The following is a 19,244-nucleotide window of genomic DNA, read 5'->3' as shown; positions in this document are numbered from 1 at the left end:
TGTTAGAATTAGACCAGGATCGGTTAAGAAAAGGAAAACTAGATTCGTGTGTTAATCTTATTGGTCAATTAACAAATATAATCCATAATTCTGTAAGAAAAAATATAGAGTCTAGAGTATAGAGCATATAGAACATATAGAGTGTATAGAGCATATAGAAGAAGAAGAAGAAGCTGTTTTGCCTGTTGTTGCTGTTGCTGCTTGCCTTTATCATGTAACCCCCTTTGAACTCTGCCTTCAAGAAAGCTGTGAGACTATGAAATACAGAACTCAGCAGAACAGCAGCCTCCTCTGCTCTCTCACCCTGGTCCGGGAAGGAAGGGTACCCCGTCCAAAGCTCAACAGCGCAGAGCCCCAAGGCTGCTGTGGGCAGCAGGGCCCAGGGGCCGTTCCCACCCGCAGCGCTCCTGTCCTGGGCTGGGCCTGCACAGGGGCTGGGGCACCATGGCTGGGGCAGCGGGGCACAGAGGGGCCACGGAGCCGCTGCCGGGGCTGACAGCAAGGCCAGGGACACACAGGGAATTTCTGGGCATTGCCTGCGCTGGGCAGGGCTGAGTGTGGGGAAGGCAGAGCTCAGCTGGCCTCGGTGGCTGCAGGAAAAGCCGAGAGCCCGAAGAGCCCCCGTGGCTGTGCTGGAGAGCAAGGCTGGAGGAGGGAAATGCGGGGCTGCTGCGGGATGGGGAGGGGGATTGAATTCCAGCAGGCACCGACGGGGGGCTGAGAGACTCAAGGGCTCCTTGGCCTGAGCCTGTCCTGGAAAGATCTCTCAGCCCTCTGTGCCCATGAAGGGCTCCAAGGAGGAGCAGAGCTCATCTTGGCAGGACCCTCATGGAATCCCTGAGGGACAAATGCCAGTGCCTGCCCAGCCTTCCCAACATCCCTGAAACCAGAGGCCTTTTCCACATCCCTCGGTTCCAGGTCAGTGCCCAGAACACAGCACAGCCTGTCCAGGTCCTGGGGGCAATTCCCAAGGGAGGCAGCTGTGATTTCTCCCCACAGACCCACCACTCCGGTGTCTCTCTGTGCAGCCCTTGGCTGTCCTGAGCACTTTCCCTGGAGCCTCCCTGCCCTGGACGTTTGTCTCCATGCAGTTCTCAGCACAGCCCAGCAAAGAATTCAGGTGCTGTGAAAAGCGAGGTTCACTCTCCTGTTAGAATTTAAAGAGTTTAATATAAAGACAATAAGAGACACGTAAAATAAAGCAAAGGGATAACGGCCGGGTGCCTTGGCGCTCTGCCAAGAGCACACCTGATGCCCGAGGTGAGTCTCTTTTATACCATTTTTACTGTCTGTTCTGTATTCATATTAAAACTTTTCCAGGAATTGATCTGCATGGCCACTCCTTGGGTCCGCCTTTTTAGAGCATGCGTAGTCTTCTGCCTTGTGGTTTTATTTCTTTTGATTCTTGGGGTTGGGCCCGCTAGGTAAGAGTCGATGGTGGGGTGGATCTCTTAATTCTCCAGACAGTCAGGGCTGATTGCAGCTTTGGGCCTCTTTGCCCCCCGGGCAGAGCGGTGATAGCAGCTCTCGGACCCTCCTGGCTGCCCGTTCTCTGGGCGGAGCAGCCTTTGGGCCCTTTTGTTCTCTGGACAAAGTGTTGATTAGCAGCTCCTTGGGCCTCATCCTCTGCTCCCTTGGAGGTTATCTTACTTGCTCACACTTGCTAACATTCTTGCTAAAACGAGAGAAAACTACATCCACACAGCAAAAAGCATTTCTAACATTATATAATATCTACTTTAATACTTTGCGAGAAGCCAATACTATAATATATGCTAATAACAGGTGCTTTCCCAGAGGACATTACTCTGGGAGTGAAGTGGCCTCAGGGCACAGTTTGTGCCCCTGGAATTGTGCCAGCCCCGAGTGCTGCTGATGGTGTTTGTGCTCACTCGGGTTCATCTCCCCACACCCACTCGATGCACTGCTGAAGGCTCCTCAGGACACAGCAAACACGGACTGCTGGCCTGGTCACTTGGTGTCCCTCCGTGCAGGGACAAACAACCTCCTGCAGGGGAGGGCAGAGGCCAGTGCTGGGATTGCTGGTGGCAGGGGCTGGTGTGGGACACTTGCCCTGGGCACCTTCCCAGGCTGTGCCCGGAACAAAGGCACAGCCCAGGCCCTGCTCTGCTGCTCCCTCAGGTCCATCCCAGGAGCTCTGGCAGTGCCAGGACACTGCTGCCTGCCCCCCCTGCACACTCCCCCCTGCCCCTGGGCACTGGGGTTTGCTTTGCCAGGGCATTCCTGGGGCACATTCCTGACAGCAGCTCTGGAGGAGAGCGAAGCCTTCCTGCCCTGCCCCCAGGAGATGCCCTTTGCTGATGGAGCTGCTGTGCTGGAGCCCGGCTGTGTCCCAGCAGTGCCCGTGGCCTGCCCCTGCCTGTGCTCACAGCACGGACACGCAGCAGGACAGTGACCGAGCTGCCCGAGCACTCCGGCCTTGCACCCTCAGAAGGGCTGGGAAAGGGAGTGTGGAGCTGGGAAGAGCAGAGGTGGGAAGAGGCTGGGCCATTGTCCCTGGCCGTGCTGCTGTGCTGGGAGTCTCTTCCCTCCAGCTCTGCCCACAGGCACTGCCCCTGCAGAGCCAGAGAAGGGCTGAGGAACAAACCTTGGACACAAAGGTCAGGGCAGCCCCTTGTTTATATTCAAAGGCACAGGGAAGAAGCCTCCTGAAAGTCTTTGTGTTTCAAAAGAAAGGTAGATGTTCATGTAGAAATGCTAGGAGTAGTACTACAGTACTTTATAAAAAGCAGAATAACACCAGAAAAAGAATAAGAAAAAGCACCAATGAAAATATGGACAAAGAGGAAAAAAAAGGCCCGGATTGTAAAGTTACATTCTGAAGGTTCTGGAGCAGGAAAGAGAGAGATTATTACTTCTGAGAAGCATCCTAGTCATCATTTTCCCCGCATGGCAGAAGGAAATAGAAAGATTTTAACTTGTGAAAAGTATCCAGTCCTCACTTTCCTCAGGGCATCCCTGAGCTCCTGGTTCCTCAGGCTGTAGATGAGGGGGTTCAGGGCTGGAGGCACCACCGAGTACAGAACTGACAGGGCCACATCCAGGGATGGGAGGAGATGGAGGGGGGCTTCAGGTAGGAAAACATAACAGTGCTGAGGAACAGAGAGAGCACGGCCAGGTGAGGGAGGCACGTGGAAAAGGCTTTGTGCCGGCCCTGCTCAGAGGGGATCCTCAGCACGGCCCTGAAGATCTGCACATAGGAGAAAACAATGAACACAAAACAGCCAAACACCAAACAGGCACTGACAGTGATGAGCCCAAGTTCCCTGAGGTGGCAGTGTGAGCAGGAGAGCTTGAGGATGTGTGGGATTTCACAGAAGAACTGGCCCAGGGCATTGCCCTGGCCCAGGGGCAGGGAAAATGTATTGGCCGTGTGCAGGAGAGCGTAGAGAAAGGCACTGGCCCAGGCAGCTGCTGCCATGTGGGCACAAGCTCTGCTGCCCAGGAGGGTCCCGTAGTGCAGGGCTTTGCAGATGGACACGTAGCGCTCGTAGCACATGATGGTGAGGAGGAAATCCTCTGCTGAGAGGAAGAAGAGAAAGAAAAACACGTGAGCAGCACATGCTGAGTAGGAGATGTGGCTGGTGCCCCAGAGGGAATTGTGCATGGCCTTGGGGACAGTGGTGCAGATGGAGCCCAGGTCGGTGAGGGCCAGGCTGAGCAGGAAGAAGAACATGGGGCTGTGCAGGTGCTGGCCGCAGGCTCCGGCGCTGATGATGAGGCCGCTGCCCAGGAGGGCAGCCAGGGAGATGCCCAGGAAGAGGCAGAAGTGCAGGAGCTGCAGCTGCCGCGTGTCTGCCAATGCCAGCAGGAGGAAGGGGCTGATGGAGCTGCTGTTGCACATTGGCTGTGTCCGGGCATTGGGTTCTACCATGGAGAAAAACACAGTGAAGAGTTAGAGGAGATCTGTAACCACAACCAAAGCCATTTCCCATCCACCCTCCCCTGGAACACACACAGACACCCTTTTGTGTTTAAGAGTTCTGAGGTTTTTTTTTCTAACTCCCCCCATATCTCTCTTGGTATTCTTGGGTATCAGAAATCCTCAGCATTTCTGCTGCCTTCAGGGAGAACAGAGCAACTTTTGCAAGGCAAGATGATGAGTGGAGACTCAGGGGAGGTGCTCTGTCATTCTGACCTGCTCAGAGTTTCTCAGTTTCACTTCTCTCAAATGTAGAATGTTCACCCTCCCATCTTTCCCTTAAAGATCACCAGGTGCTGCTGGGAGCAGATGGATCCACCACAGACCCCCAAATGTCCGTCCCTCTCTCAAGGTCTCAGCACCACATTCGTAGCCGAGGACACCCCTGGCTCATTTCACCAACCCGACAGCATTTTCACACTTGTAGCATCTCTGCTTTTCTCCTCTCTCTGGGCCTTTCAGATAACACAAAGATGCTCCAGGACACGTTTGCATCCTGGAGAAAACTCCCAGCTTGGAAGGAAACCTCGGGGAGAGAGCCAAGAGTCCCAGAGCGGGCACTGGATGAAGGGAGATTGAGCTGCTGCCCTGGCTGCACTGACAGCCCTGCCCACAGCCGGGCACTGGGGCCAGCGTCACCCTGAGCCAGCTGTGCCCCCTCCCAGAGCCCCCAGGGCCGGGCAGCTGCTCCCAGCCCTGTGCTCTGCAGAGGGAACTGGGCCCGGGGCTGCAGAGCTGCCCCACGGCTCTGCTGCAGCTCTGCCTGCCCAGGAGGGGCTTCACGCCTTGGAGCCCCGGCCCTGAGGGCAGAGGCTTGGCTGGGGGGCACAGGAGGGAGGGGGCTTCTTCAGAGGGAGGGGCTGCACTGGAGGGGATCCTGTGGGGATCTCTAAACTCTCCCTGACACATTGCTGGCTTTGTTTTCTCTCCTTCCCTGATCTCCTCTCTGCTTCCTGGGGATTTTCCTCCTGGAGCTTTTTCCCTCTGCCTGATCTCTCCCTGCCAGCACTCACAGACCCCAAATCTCTGTGCACTCTCCTTGGCCCTACAGAAACCTGCCTGTGTGCAGGGCACTGGCTGGGGCAGGTTCTGTTTGCAGCTTGGAGAAAGGACAGCTCAGACTGAGCCTGAGGGGTCCAGCCAAGGTGATGCTGGTGCTGTCCATGGGCACGGGAGTGGCTGAAAGCACAGGAGGCATCTCCTGTGCACCTGCTGATCACTGAAAGGAACAGTTTGGATGTCCCAGGGACCTGACAAAATTCATCACACCTTTAATATTTATCCACCCTCCCCACCATTCTCCAATGGCAGGAAACTGAAAACAAAGTCTCAGGAAATTTCCTCATTTCTATCAAAATCCTTGTATTGGAAATATTCTGGGAGTGATCAGAAACCCTCAGCCCGTCAGAGGCTCATGAGCATTTCACCTCCCCTGCACTCGAGATGCTCCGAGTTGTACTCACAGAATCCGTAGGCAGGGGGATGCTGCAGCTTTAGGAGATCCCTCCAGGAGCTGCAGCTGCCGTGTCCTGCAGCCAGAGGCTTCCTGTGCCAGGGGCTGGGAGTGATTCTCCCGCAGTCACTTCCCAGCCCCTTCCCAGCCCCGGCTGAGTTTCAGCCCTGTGTCCCTCTGTGCTGTGCCCGGGCTGGCTGCAGGCAGTGCCCCAGCCCTGCTGGGCTGTGCCCAGGAGCTGCTCCTGGCCAGAGCTGTCTCTCTGCAGCGCTGCCGCTTGCCAGGAGCTGCCTCTGTGCCAGGAGCCCGGCCCAGCTCAGCAGCACACACACAGCACAAGGACTGCAATGACCCTCTCGGGCCTTGCTGCTGAGGCCCTGAACATCAGTCCCTGACAGCGACTGGCACAAACCTCCCAAGAATTCCAGCCAGAATTGAACTTCAAAGTTTCTGGAAGTTTTCATGGGTCCCAGTGAGGGACACGACTGAGAAAGTGTCCCCAGGCTGCAGTCAGAGCAGAGAACTGGAGGCAGGGATGACAGGGGGACAAAGAGAAGCCAAGTCTTGGTGCCCTGGGGCACAGCAGCATCTGTGCCACCAAGGGCTGGGAGGAGACACCTTGTCCTGAGGCCCTGGGGCCTCCTGGCACAGCCCCAGCAAGGCTGGGCACTGTCAGCCCCTTGTCCTGCCCTCAGCATCCCCCCACATCCCAGTGGCCTCAGGGATCTGCTGGAAGGAGTCCCTGCGGAGCCTTGGTCAGGAATGGCCCTGGGGGCTCCTCAATGCTCCCAGGGACTGCAGGGTTTTCAAAAGACTTTGGCTTTGGCTTTTGCCTGGGAGTCTCTGAGAGCTTTGTGCAATCCTGGCCCCCAATTCTCTCCTCCAAGGAGTCCATGAGGAGCCTGTGGCGGGCATGGAGCTCAGTGGGACCCATTGATGCTTCGAGACTGTGGAAACCATGTTTTTACTAGAAAATGGACATAATGTGAACCAGCCATAAAACAGAGGAACCAGAGCACGTAAGACAGAAGGACTTGAGCACCTACACAGGGGAAGAGTCCATGGGGAGGTTGTGAGAAAGGAACAAGCAGCACTGGGGAGGATGTGAATGAGGAACAAGCAAAGGAAGAAAAGGATAAGAAAAGGCAAACTGAAGGACAGTTGTGACATACACGACAGACAATGTGACACACAGACAAGAGCCAATCACAAAGCATAAAGCAGCGTGTGAAAATAGCCCTTAACCCATAATAATTATGCACGATCGCGTGTAGGGAAAGCAAGAACTGTATATGAGGGACAGTAGGTCATCAATAAAATGGCTTCTGCCTGATTCACACCGAATCGTGTAGAGTCCATTGTTTGTCTCCGCAGCCAACAGAAGAAACAATTGGACAGAGCAGATGAAAATTTTAGGGTGTAAAGGTAAAAAATCAGCTCTTCCCAATGGATCTCCAATGTTGATCTGAGTCCCGATGGATGTTCCTGCCCCTGCGTTCACCCAGGTGCCTACGGGGATCCAGGAGAACGTGGAGAGCACCAGCCAGGGCTCTTCCCAACCTGGATCACAGGGAATGTGGGTCACCAGGGCTCTGCCAAATGTGGCTCCTATGATGGGAGATGGAGTTGAAGCAGAGGACAAAGCTCTTGCCACAGTCGGGGCACTCGCAGGGCTTCCCTTAGCGGTGCCTCCGTTGGTGTTGGGTCAAGTGAGAGCTCCTGGAGAAGCTCTTCCCGCACTGGGGACACTCGTAGGGCCTCTCCCCGGTGTGGATGCGCTGGTGGGTGACGAGGTGGGAGTTTTGTTTGAAGCCCTCCCTGCAGTCGGGGCAGCGGAAGGGCCTCTCATCCGTGTGAATCTGCTGGTGCTGGAGGAGATTGGAGCTGGTGTGAAACCTCTTCCCACACTCAGAACACTCGTAGGGCCTCTCCCCGGTGTGGATCCTCTGGTGGATACGTAGGTTGGAGATTGTGACAAAGCTCTTCCCACATTCCCCACACTTGTAGGGCCTCTCCCCGGTGTGGATGCGCTGGTGGATGATCAGGTGGGAGCTGTACCTGAAGCTCTTCCCACATTCCCCACACTTGTGGGGCTTCTCCCCATCGTGAAGCTGCTCATGAACCACCAGCTCTGAGCTCTGGCTGCATCTCCGGTCGCCTTCCCGGCACAGGGTGGGTCTTTCCTCCTCAGAGCACCCTGGGCTGCGTTTGCAGCCCCTCCTCCTGTGGGATCTCCGGGGCTTTTCCTCCCCGTTGGATTCCTGTGCCGTGGAGCCGCTCAAAACGGCCTCTTCCACCAGGTTCTGCTGCAGGGATGTGTCCTCCCTGGGCTCCGTGCTCAGCTCCTTGTCTGGGGAGGAAGGACAAGGAGAGGATGGGATTTGCCTCCGTGCCACAGGGAAGGGCAAGGAGATCCCCCCAGTCCGTCCACGGCAGGACGGCGTCGGCAGCGGGGTTGTCCTGCAGCCGGGGGCGATGCTGGGCTGGGAGATGGAGCAGGAGAGAGGGGAAAGGGGCACTGACTTCCTCCTCACCTGCCTGGGGCTCCTGGGGCATCTTCCTCTTCCTCACAGCCTCCTCCTTCATCTGGCCAAGGGCTGGGAATGGGAAATCCTGGTTTGGAGGAAAACAAGGGATGAGCACGTTGAGTTTGAATGTCCCTCTGCCCAAGTCCATCTCTAGAAGTCACGGGGCACTGTGTGTCCATAAAAATCTGCTCTGAAAAAGCCTCTCAGGAGTTCCCTCTCTCTGGTCTCTCCCCTTTGGTGTCCGGGGGTTCCCCCTGTCCCAGCTGCTGGGGGTCCCTCTTTTACTGGGGTCCCCCTCTCTACTTGGTCTCCACCCTCCCCAGGCTGCTGGGAGTCCCAGGAATCCAAAAGCTCCCCTCTTTGGTCTCCCCACTTAGGGATGCTGGGGGTTATGGGGTCCCCAGGTCCCTTCTCCCCTTATTCTCTGCTTCGGGGTGCAGGGGGTCCAAGGAGTCCCCCCTGCCCCTCTCCAGGCTGTTGAGGGTCCCGCGAATGGCGGCGCTCCCCCCTCTCTGGGCTCCCCACTTTGGGGCCCTGGGGGTCACAGGGGTTCGCTCCTCCAGACTGCCGGGGCTCCCCTGCTCCCGGTACTCCCCTCTCTGCTCGTCCCACTCTGGGGCTCCCGAGGTTCCCCCTCCGGCTCTCCCAAGGGGTCCCGCAGCCCCCTGGCTCCGGGCTGGAGGTGGCCGTGCCTGACCCGGGCAGACCCAACCCCCACCACGGGGCGTACCCCACATCCCCCTGCCCGCTGCCAGGGCTCTGCTGGCACCGCCACCGGGACCCCCAGAAACACCTCCTGGGGACCCCAATGTCCTCACAAGGGGCATTTTCTGCTCAGCTTTGGAGTTCTTCATTCTCCAAACATCCCCCCAAAAAACCCAACCCAGGGAACCCCCCCGGGATATCTGGGCCGAGCTCCCCCTCCCTGGGCACCTGCGGGATGGGGGGCGATGATCCCACGGGTGGGGGCTGTGAATTCAGGGAGCGCTCAACCTCATGTGGGGAGTGACTGGGTCTGAACTGGGGCAACTGGGTTCAACTGGAACCACACTGGAAGATAATGGGAGCAGCTGTGCCCATGCTGGGGTCATACTGGGATCCTACTGGAACTGACTGGGATGATACTGGGAGTATCTGAGAGGGACTGTGATCATACTGGAATCAGACTGCGAGGGACTGGAAAGGTGCTCGACATGACTGGAACCATACTGGAGGTGACTGGGAGCAACAGAGACCATGCTGGGAGCAAATGGGATCGTATTTGGAGGAACTTGGAGTGACTGGATTCATACTGGGAGCAACTGGGCCCACACTGGGAGTGACAGGGAGGCACTCTGGGCATGACTGGAATAATACTGGGAGTACCTGAAACTGACTGGGGGCATACTGGGGGTGACTGTTACCATACTGGGGTGATTGGGTACAACTGGGATCATACTGGCATTGAGAGGGAGCAGCTGGGATCACATTTGGGGACACTGGGACCATACTGGAAGTGACTGGAACCATACTGGCAGTGACTATGGGTCCTACTGGGATCATCCTGGGAGCCACTGGGATTACAGCGAGTGTGAATGGAACCTGACTGGGGGTTACTGGGAGCTGCTGGGCCCATGCTGGGAGGAAAATGTGGACACATTGGGAGTAACTGGGATCAACTGGAAGGTACTGGAACCATGCTGAGGGGACTGAGACCACAACTGGCATCATACTGGGAGCAACTGGGACTACACTTTGGGCAACTGACAGAAACTGGGATCATGCTGGAGGACCCTGGAAGTAACTGGGAAAGACTGGGATCATTCTGCGGTAACTGGAACCTTACTGGGGCAACTGGGAGTGCCTGGGAATGACTACAAACATGCTGAAGGCAACTGGGATATACTGGGAGTGTCTGTAACCATACTGGGGGTGACTGGAACCACACTGGGAACAGCTGGGATCATGCTGGGGGGAAATGAGACCACGCTGGATGCACCTGAGAGCAACTGGATCTATGCTGGGGGCAACTGGGCGTGACTGGGACTATTCTAGGGGCAACTGGAATCATACTGGGAGGAACTGGGAACAACTGGAACTATGCTAGGGGCAACTGGGATCATACCAGTATCACAGTGGGTCCATGCTGGGTGAGACTGGCATCATACTGAGGGTGACTGGAATCATCCTGGGATTGACTGGGAGTGGCTGTGAACAACTGGAATCGTGCTGAAAGCAGCTGGGAAGAAGTGGGAGGGACTGGGAGCATGCTGGGGGTGACTGGGATATACTGGGAGAGACAGGGATTCACGGGGATCATACTGGAGGCTACTGGGCTCATGCTGGCATTGACAGGGAGCAACTGGGACCACACTGGGGACCACTGGCATCATACTGGGAGTGACTGGGGCCTTGCTGGGATTAGCGTGGGTGTCAGTGGGGGTTACTGGGAGTGACCAGGCCCATGCTGAGAGCCTACTGGGGATGCACTGGGAGGAACTGGGAATGATAGGATGCATGCTGGTGACAACTGGGATGTACTGGCAGTGACTGGGATAAATCTGGGGGCAACTGATCCATGCTGAGCTAACTGGGAGTGCCTGGGAATGACCACGAGAATGGTCAGGGCAACTGGGATATACTGGGAGTGTCTGAGACCATGTGGGTGGTGACTGGGACCACACTGGGTGTGACTGGGAATGTGCTGGGGAGAACTGGGACCATGCTGGGGGAAACTGGGGGCAATTGTGAGTGACTGGGGCCCTGCTGGGAGAGACTGGCATCATACTGGGAGTGACTGGGACTATCCTGGGGCAACTGGGAGAACTGAGAACACACTGGACAAAAGTGGGAAGAACTGGGAGCAACTGAGACTGTGCTGGGGGCAAATTGCATCATAATGGGGAGTGACTGGGAGTGACTGGGTTCATACTGGGAGTAACAGGGATTCTGCAGGGAGTGAGGGGAAGTGACCAGGATCATACTGGGACTGACTGGGCTCATACTGGGACTGATGAGGAAACTGGAACCACTCGGGGAGGGAACTGCGCTCATACTGGGAGCAGCCATTTCCCAGCCCCGGCACCCCCGAGCCCCTTTCCCAGCCCCGGGACCCCCGAGCCCCTTTCCAGCCCCGGGACCCCCGAGCCCCTTTCCCGGCCCCGGCACCCCCGAGCCCCTTTCCCGGCCCCGGCACCCCCGAGCCCCTTTCCCGGCCCCGGCACCCCCGAGCCCCTTTCCCGGCCCCGGCACCCCCGAGCCCCTTTCCCGGCCCCGGCACCCCCGAGCCCCTTTCCCGGCCCCGGCACCCCCGAGCCCCTTTCCAGCCCCGGCACCCCCGAGCCCCTTTCCCAGCCCCGGCACCCCCGAGCCCCTTTCCCAGCCCCGGGACCCCCGAGCCCCTTTCCAGCCCCGGCACCCCCGAGCCCCTTTCCCGGCCGTGCCGCCCCTGCAGCCCCCAGACCCCCCCGCCGGGGTCCCGCCAATCCCAGGGGTCCCCCCTCTCGGGCTCCCCGCTTTGGCCTTCTGGGGCTCTCCTCTCTCCGGGGTCCCGCTTAGGGAAGCCGCGGCTCTCCCGGGGCTCCCCAAAACCGGTGTCCCCCCGCCCCCGCCGGCCCCGCGCCGTCCCCACGGGGCCCCGGCAGAGCTCGGAGGGCCCGGCCCGGGAAGCCCAACCCCCACCGCGGGGGGACCCGCATCCCCCCGCCCCCGCCGGGGCTCTGCCGCCACCGCCACCCCCAAAAACACCTCCCGGGACCCCCCGATATCCGCCCCCGCCGGGGCATCTGCGGCTCGCCTTTGGAGCCCCGCAAGCTCCAAACATCGCGCCGCCCGCCCCGACAGACAGCATGGAACAGCGAGCCCCAAATCGATTCCCTGCGAGCTCCAAATATCCCTCCCCCCTCCAAAAACACCGCCCGGCATGTTTGGGCCGAGCTCCCCCTCCCCGGGCACCTGCGGGATGCGGGGCGGGCGATGCTCCCGGCCCGAGCGGCTGCGGATCCAGAGAGCGCTGCCCGCACCTGGAGCCTCCTCCGCCTGCTCCGGCTCCTCCTTCTTCCCCCCGTGCCTCCTCTTCCTCCTCCTCTGGCCCGCCTCCTCCTCCTCCTGCCCTTCCTCCGTGCCTGCGGCCGCGGCCCGGGAGCTCTCGGGGCAGCGGGGCCGGGCCGGGCCACGATGGGAAAGGGCTGGGTCACCCCAGAGCGAGCTGGGGCAGCGGAGCTTTGGGGCAACAGCGGCAAAGGGGTGCGAGAGGGGGGATCCGGGCAGGTGGGACAGCGGCAAAGGGCTTCCAGTGGGGTCCCCCAGTTAAGCCCAGCACCCCCAAAGCCCGTCCCAGCCCTCCCCGTTCCCTCCCCAGCCCCGGCTGAGTGCGGGGCTCAGCCCAGGAGCCGTCGCCGTTCGGGGCTCCCCCGAGTGCAGCAAACGGGAGAGTGCCCCCCGGGTGAATTTTTGGGGTTCGCTCTACCATCGGCGCTTTAAGATGCCCCGGTAAAGTCGGTGCCCACTGTAACTCCCGTTAAAAGGGCAACACCACTCCCGTTGATTCCGGCAGCGGAGCCCCGGGGGGGTTTGGGGGTCCCGGCAGGGTTTGGGGCCCCGGGAGGGTTTGGGGGTCCCGGGAGGGTTTGGGGGTCCCGGCAGGGTTTGGGGGTCCCGGGAGGGTTTGGGGGTCCCGGCAGGATTTGGCGGTACCTGGGTGGTGCCGATGATGGCGATGGGGACCCCGTGCTGGGTCTGAACATTCGCGAGGGGCTCCTGGGGGGTTTTGTGGGTCCCGGGGGTTTTTGGCGTCCCGGTGTTTTTTGGGGTTCCCGAGGGGAGTTTTCAGGGGTCTCAAAGTGGGGGTTTGGGCGATCACAAGGGGAATATTTGGGTGTCCCAAGGCTGTTTTGGGTTCCCTGCCAGTGATGGAGATGGGGACCCCGTGCCAGGTATAAACCTTCTCAAGAGGGTCCGGGGGGTGTTGGGAGGTCCCGTGGGAATTTTGGTGTCCTGAGAGGGTTTTGGGGGGTCTGCATGGGGCTTTGCGGTCCTGGGGAGTTTTTGGAGGGTCCCGGGGATATTTTCGGGGTCCCAGGAGAGGTTGGGGTTCCCCGGGAGGGTGTTGGGGATTCCCGGGAGGTTTTGGGGTACCTGGGCGATGCCGGTGACAGAGCTGGGGACCCCGTGCCGGGTATGAACCTTCTCGCTGCGCACGGGCAGCGTCAGCGTGTTCAGGGAGATCCTGGGGGGCCCGGGGGATTCACCCCAAATCCCAGGGGACCCCAAATGCTGAGGGACCCCTGAACTCCCCTCACCGCTGGATCTGCTGCAGGCAGGGGGGCACCAGCACTCGGCCTCCACCCCCCACTCTGACGGGGGGGCTGCAGAAGAAATCTGGGGGGCACAGACGGGTGAATGGGAACACCTGGGACCATGGTGGGATCATAGTGGGATCATCCTGGGAGTGACTGGGATCATACTGAGTGTAACTGAAAGTGACTGGGATCATACTGGGAGTGACTGGGAGCCCCAGGGCCCATGCTGGGAGTGACCTGGGCCCCACCCCGGGTGGAACTGGGGGAACTGGCCCAGCCGGGGCTCAGGGTTGTTCTCCCCCAGGGCTGCTGCCACCCCCGGCCCCAGAGAGCCGAGGGACAGGGGACAGCCGAGGGACAGGGGACAGCCAGGGAACACGGCCTGGCGCAGGGACACTGTGCTCCAGCACTCTGGGCTGTTGTGCCCGGGGCGTTGCCCTTGGGCTCCCAGGACAGGCAGAGGGGGCAGAATCCCCTCCAGGAGCTGTTGTTGGCTCGAAGCTTTGGTGTTGGACATTCCCGCGGAGCCACCTGCAGTGGCCGGAGCCCGGGCGGTGCCCGGTGCCACCAAAGCCGCTCCGTCAGTGCCCTCCTGCCCCGGGCAGGGCAGAGAACACCGAAGGAAAGGCCCGAGCTCGGCTCGGGGCAGGGAGAGGGCACTCCCCTGGCGCTGCCACGGGCACCACAGACCCGGCCTGGGGAAAGGATTGGGATTCATGTCCCAGCGAGTCGCAGCAGGGATCGCTTCTCATTTCACCGCTGTCATTTGATTGGCCATGAATTCCAATCATTTCCCCATGGAATTCCCATGGCAATGGGCTGGGGGGAGATCCATCCATGGAATTCTCACCTGACTGGGGTGAGAGTGAGATCTGCCCGTGGAAATTCCATGGGAATTCCTGCATTCCCAAGTGCCCCATTCCTGAATCCCACATTCCCATAGGAATTCCCCTCCCCCTCCCACACCCACCTTTGTGCTCCAGAGCCTCCTGACCACATCCGATGTATTCTGGGAGCTCTTCCACACAGGTGTGTCCCAGGTAATGCTTCATCTGCTCTGCCAGGATCCCTTTGGATTCCCAGCACCTCTGGGGGATCCGGGTGGCACCGTCGGACACCGCAAAGCTCCCGGATCCCAGCTGGAAGGAGATGAAATCCCACCCGTCGTAGCCGTGCCGGTGGGATCCATGGACGCTCCGTTGGACAGGAGGTCGCAGCTGGAAACCACCTGCACCGTGGGGAGACCTGGGAACGAGGAGAGAACGGACCCATGGAGTCGTGTCCCAGCCCCACGGAGCCCCTTGCAGCTCCCTGCATTCCTATGCCAGGCACGCAGATCCCATCCCACTCCCACAGATCCCATTCCCACAGATCCCAGCCCAGCCCCCGGCTCCCCCCACTCCCCCCGCTCTGGTTGTACCGGCCCCGTCTCCAGGTCACTGTCGGCCGCGTGCCGGTTCCTCTCCTTGAGCCGGGTCTGGCCATCCCAATATCCCGGGTCTGGCCGTCCCAATATCCCGGGTCTGGGGGTCCCAATATCCCGGGTCTGGCTATCCCAGTATCCCGGGTCTGGCCATCCCAATATCCCAGGTCTGGCTATCCCAATGTCCCAGGTCTGGCTATCCCAGTATCCCGGGTCTGGCTATCCCAATATCCCGGGTCTGGCTATCCCAGTATCCTGGGTCTGGCTATCCCAGTATCCCGGGTCTGGCTATCCAGTATCCCGGGTCTGGCTATCCCAGTATCCCGGGTCTGGCTATCCCAGTATCCCGGGTCTGGCTATCCCAATATGCCAGGTCTGGCTATCCCAATGTCCCGGGTCTGGCTATCCCAATATCCCAGGTCTGGCTATCCCAGTATCCTGGGTCTGGCTATCCCAGTATCCCAGGTCTGGCTATCCCAATATCCCGGGTCTGGCTATCCCAATATCCCGGGTCTGGCTATCCCAATATCCCGGCTCGGCTCCCGCTCCCATCCCCGTGCCTGCGGCTCCATCCGGCCCCGCTCGCTGTGGCAGCGCTCGGAGGGGGTCCCGTCCACGTCCCCGTGATCAGGGACTGGGGGACCCCCGGGCCGGGCCCTGACAGCGCCACTTCCAGGTACTGCAGGGGGTGGAGAACTGGGGGGACACAGAGATCTGGGGGGTGGGAGTTTGGGGATCCAGGGGGTCTGCAGGTCAAGGAAAGGGGGCACTTGAAGAGTTGGGAGAGCTGGGAAGGAGGTTCAGGGGCTCAGAGTCAAGAAAAGGGGGTGCAGGGACTGGGAGAGGTGGGATGGGGTGTCCAGGGAATCCTGTGCCCAGGAAAGGGGGTGCCAGGGGCCCTCAGTGTGAGGGAAGGAGGTGCTGGGGGGCTGGGAAATGCAGGAATGGGGTCCCAGGGTAAAGGGTGGGTCTGGGGGCTGGGAGAGGGGGGTGGCCGGGAAAAGGCTGGGTTGGTGCTGGATAAGGGGGTGCAGGGGGGTCTCAGTGCCGGGCAAAGGGGTAAAAGGGCATCTCGGTTCTCAGGAATGGGGGTCCAGGGGGGCCTCAGGGCCGAGGAAATGGGGGGCAGGGACTTGGAGAGGCAGAAGGGAGTTCCAGGGGCTCCCTGTGCCCAGGGAAGGGGGGTAACAGGGTGGGGGCACCCGGGAACGGGGAGTTCAGGGGGTCTCTGGTCTTGCAGAAAGGTGGGGCTGGGGGCTGGGAAAGGCAGGAATGGGGGTCCGAGGCGTTCCAGGGCATCCCAGGGTTAAGCACACGGGAAGTCTGGAGGCTGGGAGACATGGGATGGCCGGGAAAAGGGGAGCAGGGGGGTCCTGATGTCCGGCAGTAGGGGATTCAGGGGGGTCCCTGTGCAGGATGAGGGGTTCAGGGGGGTCCCGGGGGTGCTGGGGTCCCAGTCCCCCCTCGCCGCCCCAGGAGCCCCCAGCCCCAGCGCTGGAGCCATCGCGCTGCTCCGGGCAGATCCCGGCGGCGCAGGCTGGGAGATGCGGCAGTGCCCGAGGGAGGGCGGGGGAATGGGGGGATCACTTCCAGCTGTCCCAGGGAAGGCTCTGTAAATCCCAGTCAATCCCAGTATGGTTATAGACAATCCCAGTATGGTTACAGACACTCCCAGTACCTCCAAGTTCCCCTCAGCATGTCCGTAGTCATTCCCAGACACTCCCAGCGGCCCCAGTGAGGTGTTAGTTATCCCAGTATGATCCCAGTCATGCCCAGAATATCCCAGTTGCCTCCAGCATGCATCCAGTCATTCCCCGTTACTCCCAGTTGCTTGCAGCATCATCCCAGTTTCTCTCGGTTGCTCCCAGTAGCCCAAGGTGTGATCCCAGCTGCTCCCTTTCAACACCAGTATGATCCCAGTCACCTCCAGTATCATCCCAGTCACATGCCAGCATTGCCAGTATGGTCCCATTATCATCCCAATTGCTTCCAATCACTCCCAGTATGGTCCCAGTTGCCTCCAGCATGGTTCCAGTTGCTTCCTAGATCAACCCAGTCAGTCCCAGTATGATGCCATTTGCCCCCAGCGTGCTCCCAGTTGCTCCCAGTCACCCCCAGTAGGGGGGATGATATGCATGGTGTGTTCCCAGTCACTCTCAGATACTCCCAGTATTAGTCCAGTCACTCCCAATATGATCCAAATGTGACCCCAGTGTGCTCTCAGTCGCTGCCAGTATGAACCAGTTGTGCCTCACATGGTTCCAGTTGCTCTCTTTCACCCTCACTTTAGTTCCAGTAACTCCCAGTCTCTCCCAGTGTACCCCAGTTCCATCCAGCATATTCCCAGTCACTCTGTTGCTGGTTGGGTTTGTAACCGGGCAGAAACACCAATTTAGTGTAGTAGTTTGGTCCAAAATACTCATTTACTGTTTATCTTCTGTGACATAAGAATTAGGAGAAACGCAAAGCAGGCCCCAAACTTGGAAGAATATAAAGAAGTTTATTAACAGACCTAAAAGAGGGAAAAAAAATTACACCATACCTTCAGAACTCTCCTCCTCCCCCCACCTTCCTCCCTTCTCCCACTGACAATGTAAAAAGACAACCCTTGAGATGTTCAGTCTGTTACCACTTCCATAATAACCTTGTTCAGTCCATTTAGAAAGAGAAGTCTCTTCTTGCTTGTGCTATGAAAACATTATCACAACGAGCCAGCCGCCCACTTCCAAATATTGTTCAGTCCATTTAGGAAGAGGAGTCTCTCTGCTCGCATGTGAGTCCCTTCCCCCGAAGGGAAGGGGGAAGTTGCTTTTCCTGCAACTGCTTTCAAGGGTCCACTCTTGAAGTTTTTGGGGTACAATTTTAAGTTTGAGCCGTTCAGAAACAAAAAACAGAGGCCCTTCCCCTTCCCTGGGAGCAAAGGGTCTTCCTCATCTTCATCTCTAGGACTATCTCTGGGAGCATTTCTAGGAACTGAGGTTTCTCCTTTCCCGTTTGGAGCAAAAGTCCTCATCTGGTCTATCTCTCCCTGTCCAAACTTCTCATGAAATTACAGCTGCGTCAGCATCTGCCTATCTCAGTGCAGGTGCTTTTGCTTACGAGTTGAACACTCCACCCCCCATATCTTCATGAAATTACAACAGGATACTCTTATATATCACAGCTTCACAACAGAATTTCAGCTTTAAGCATCTCCTCTCTCTCTTCCCTCAGGTTTCCAGCTCTTCACAGCAATAAAAGGGTTAATCTCACCTCGGCCTTGCAGCTGTGTGGCTTATCGCTGTTGTCACCTGACCTCTGCCGGACAGAGGTGCGGCTTTGCTGAAATCTTGGCCGCAGTGGAGGGGGGGTGGAGTTCCGAGCCGCTCTGGCTGCCACAGCCCTGCTGGGGGGGTCATCCTGGAGCCATGGCCTGGCCCGAGCAGGGCCTGGGCCGGGCCCACTGGGCCCCGCTCGGGCCCCGCAGCCACCTGTCCCAGCGCCAGAAACGAGAGAGAGAGAGCTGGGGGGGTTTGTCTGTTCTTAAGTGTGGATCACAGAGGTGTTCACAACTTTAAGTGGCTTAAAGAATTTTCCATATTCAAACTGGCCGCTGCTAGGTTCTGTCAGGTCCCAGAGGAAGCTGTAAGCACCCCTTAGCAAGGACATCCCTTCTAGGACTATGCTTGCTAACCTATGACATTCTCCACCCCTCGCCTCTGTGAAGACACACTTAAGAATTATTATCAAAATTACATTCAACTTCTACCATATTCCACCCCTAGCCATTTCAGTACAATTACAATATATGTGTCTCACAATCATGCTACTTAACTTATGACTTAATACCTGCTTTGCCCAGTATTCCTCCTAATTAATCTTTATCTCACAGGTCTCATCAATTGCCAGCATTCCCCACCATTTTGTAGCGGGTTCAGTTCGTAACCGGGCAGAAACACCAATTTAGTGTAGTGGTTTGGACCAAAATACTCATTACTGTTTATCTTCTGTGAGATAAGAATTAGGAGAAACGCAAAGCAGGCACCAAACTTGAAAGAATATAAAGAAGTTTATTAACAGACCTAAAAGAAGGAAAAAAAAAAAAAATTATACCACCTTCAGAACTCTCCTCCCTTCTCCCACTGACAATGTAAAAAGACAACCCTTCAGATGTTCAGTCTGTTTACCACTTCCATAATAACCTTGTTCAGTCCATTTAGAAAGAGAATTCTTTGCAGATTTGCATTCTATAAATTGCACAACCCCTTCAGTTGGTGTCTGTGTCTTTGGTGCTGACCCTGCCCACCAGCAAAACAGGGCCCCATCCTGCCTGAGTGTTACCTGGGAAGACAAAAACCCTCCCTCCAAATGTCCCCCCTTCCTCCTTGTTCCCCCCACTTTATACACTGGCCATGATGTCCTGTGGTCTGGGATATGCCTGGGGTCAGTTGGGGTCAGCTGTCCTGGCTGTGACCCCTGCCAAGCTCCCCCGCACCCCCAGCCCCTCGCCAGCATGGCCGGACGAGGGGCAGGAAAGGCCTTGGCTCTGTGCAAGCTGAGCAAGAACAAAACCATCTCAGTGTGAGCAACGCTGTGCTCAGCACAGAGCCCAACACAGCCCCAGAGAAAGGGCTGGCAA

General features: G+C 58.2%; 1 protein-coding gene across 1 annotated transcript; it reads right to left on the bottom strand.

The window, feature by feature from the left end:
• Nucleotides 1-3,016: 3,016 nt before the first annotated feature.
• On the bottom strand, nucleotides 3,017-3,865 carry LOC309585643 (olfactory receptor 14J1-like; the record flags this gene model as incomplete). The annotated part of the gene is made up of 1 exon (XM_082303567.1): nucleotides 3,017-3,865. One exon carries the CDS (start codon nucleotides 3,863-3,865, stop codon nucleotides 3,017-3,019), a length of 849 nt encoding a protein of 282 aa, XP_082159693.1.
• Between the last annotated feature and the right edge of the window lie 15,379 nt (nucleotides 3,866-19,244).

Source organism: Coloeus monedula (assembly GCF_965178545.1).
Source record: "Coloeus monedula genome assembly, contig: HAP1_SCAFFOLD_84, whole genome shotgun sequence".
In the NCBI taxonomy this organism is placed as follows: domain Eukaryota; kingdom Metazoa; phylum Chordata; class Aves; order Passeriformes; family Corvidae; genus Coloeus; species Coloeus monedula.
This window is presented reverse-complemented; position numbering and strand designations above follow the sequence as displayed.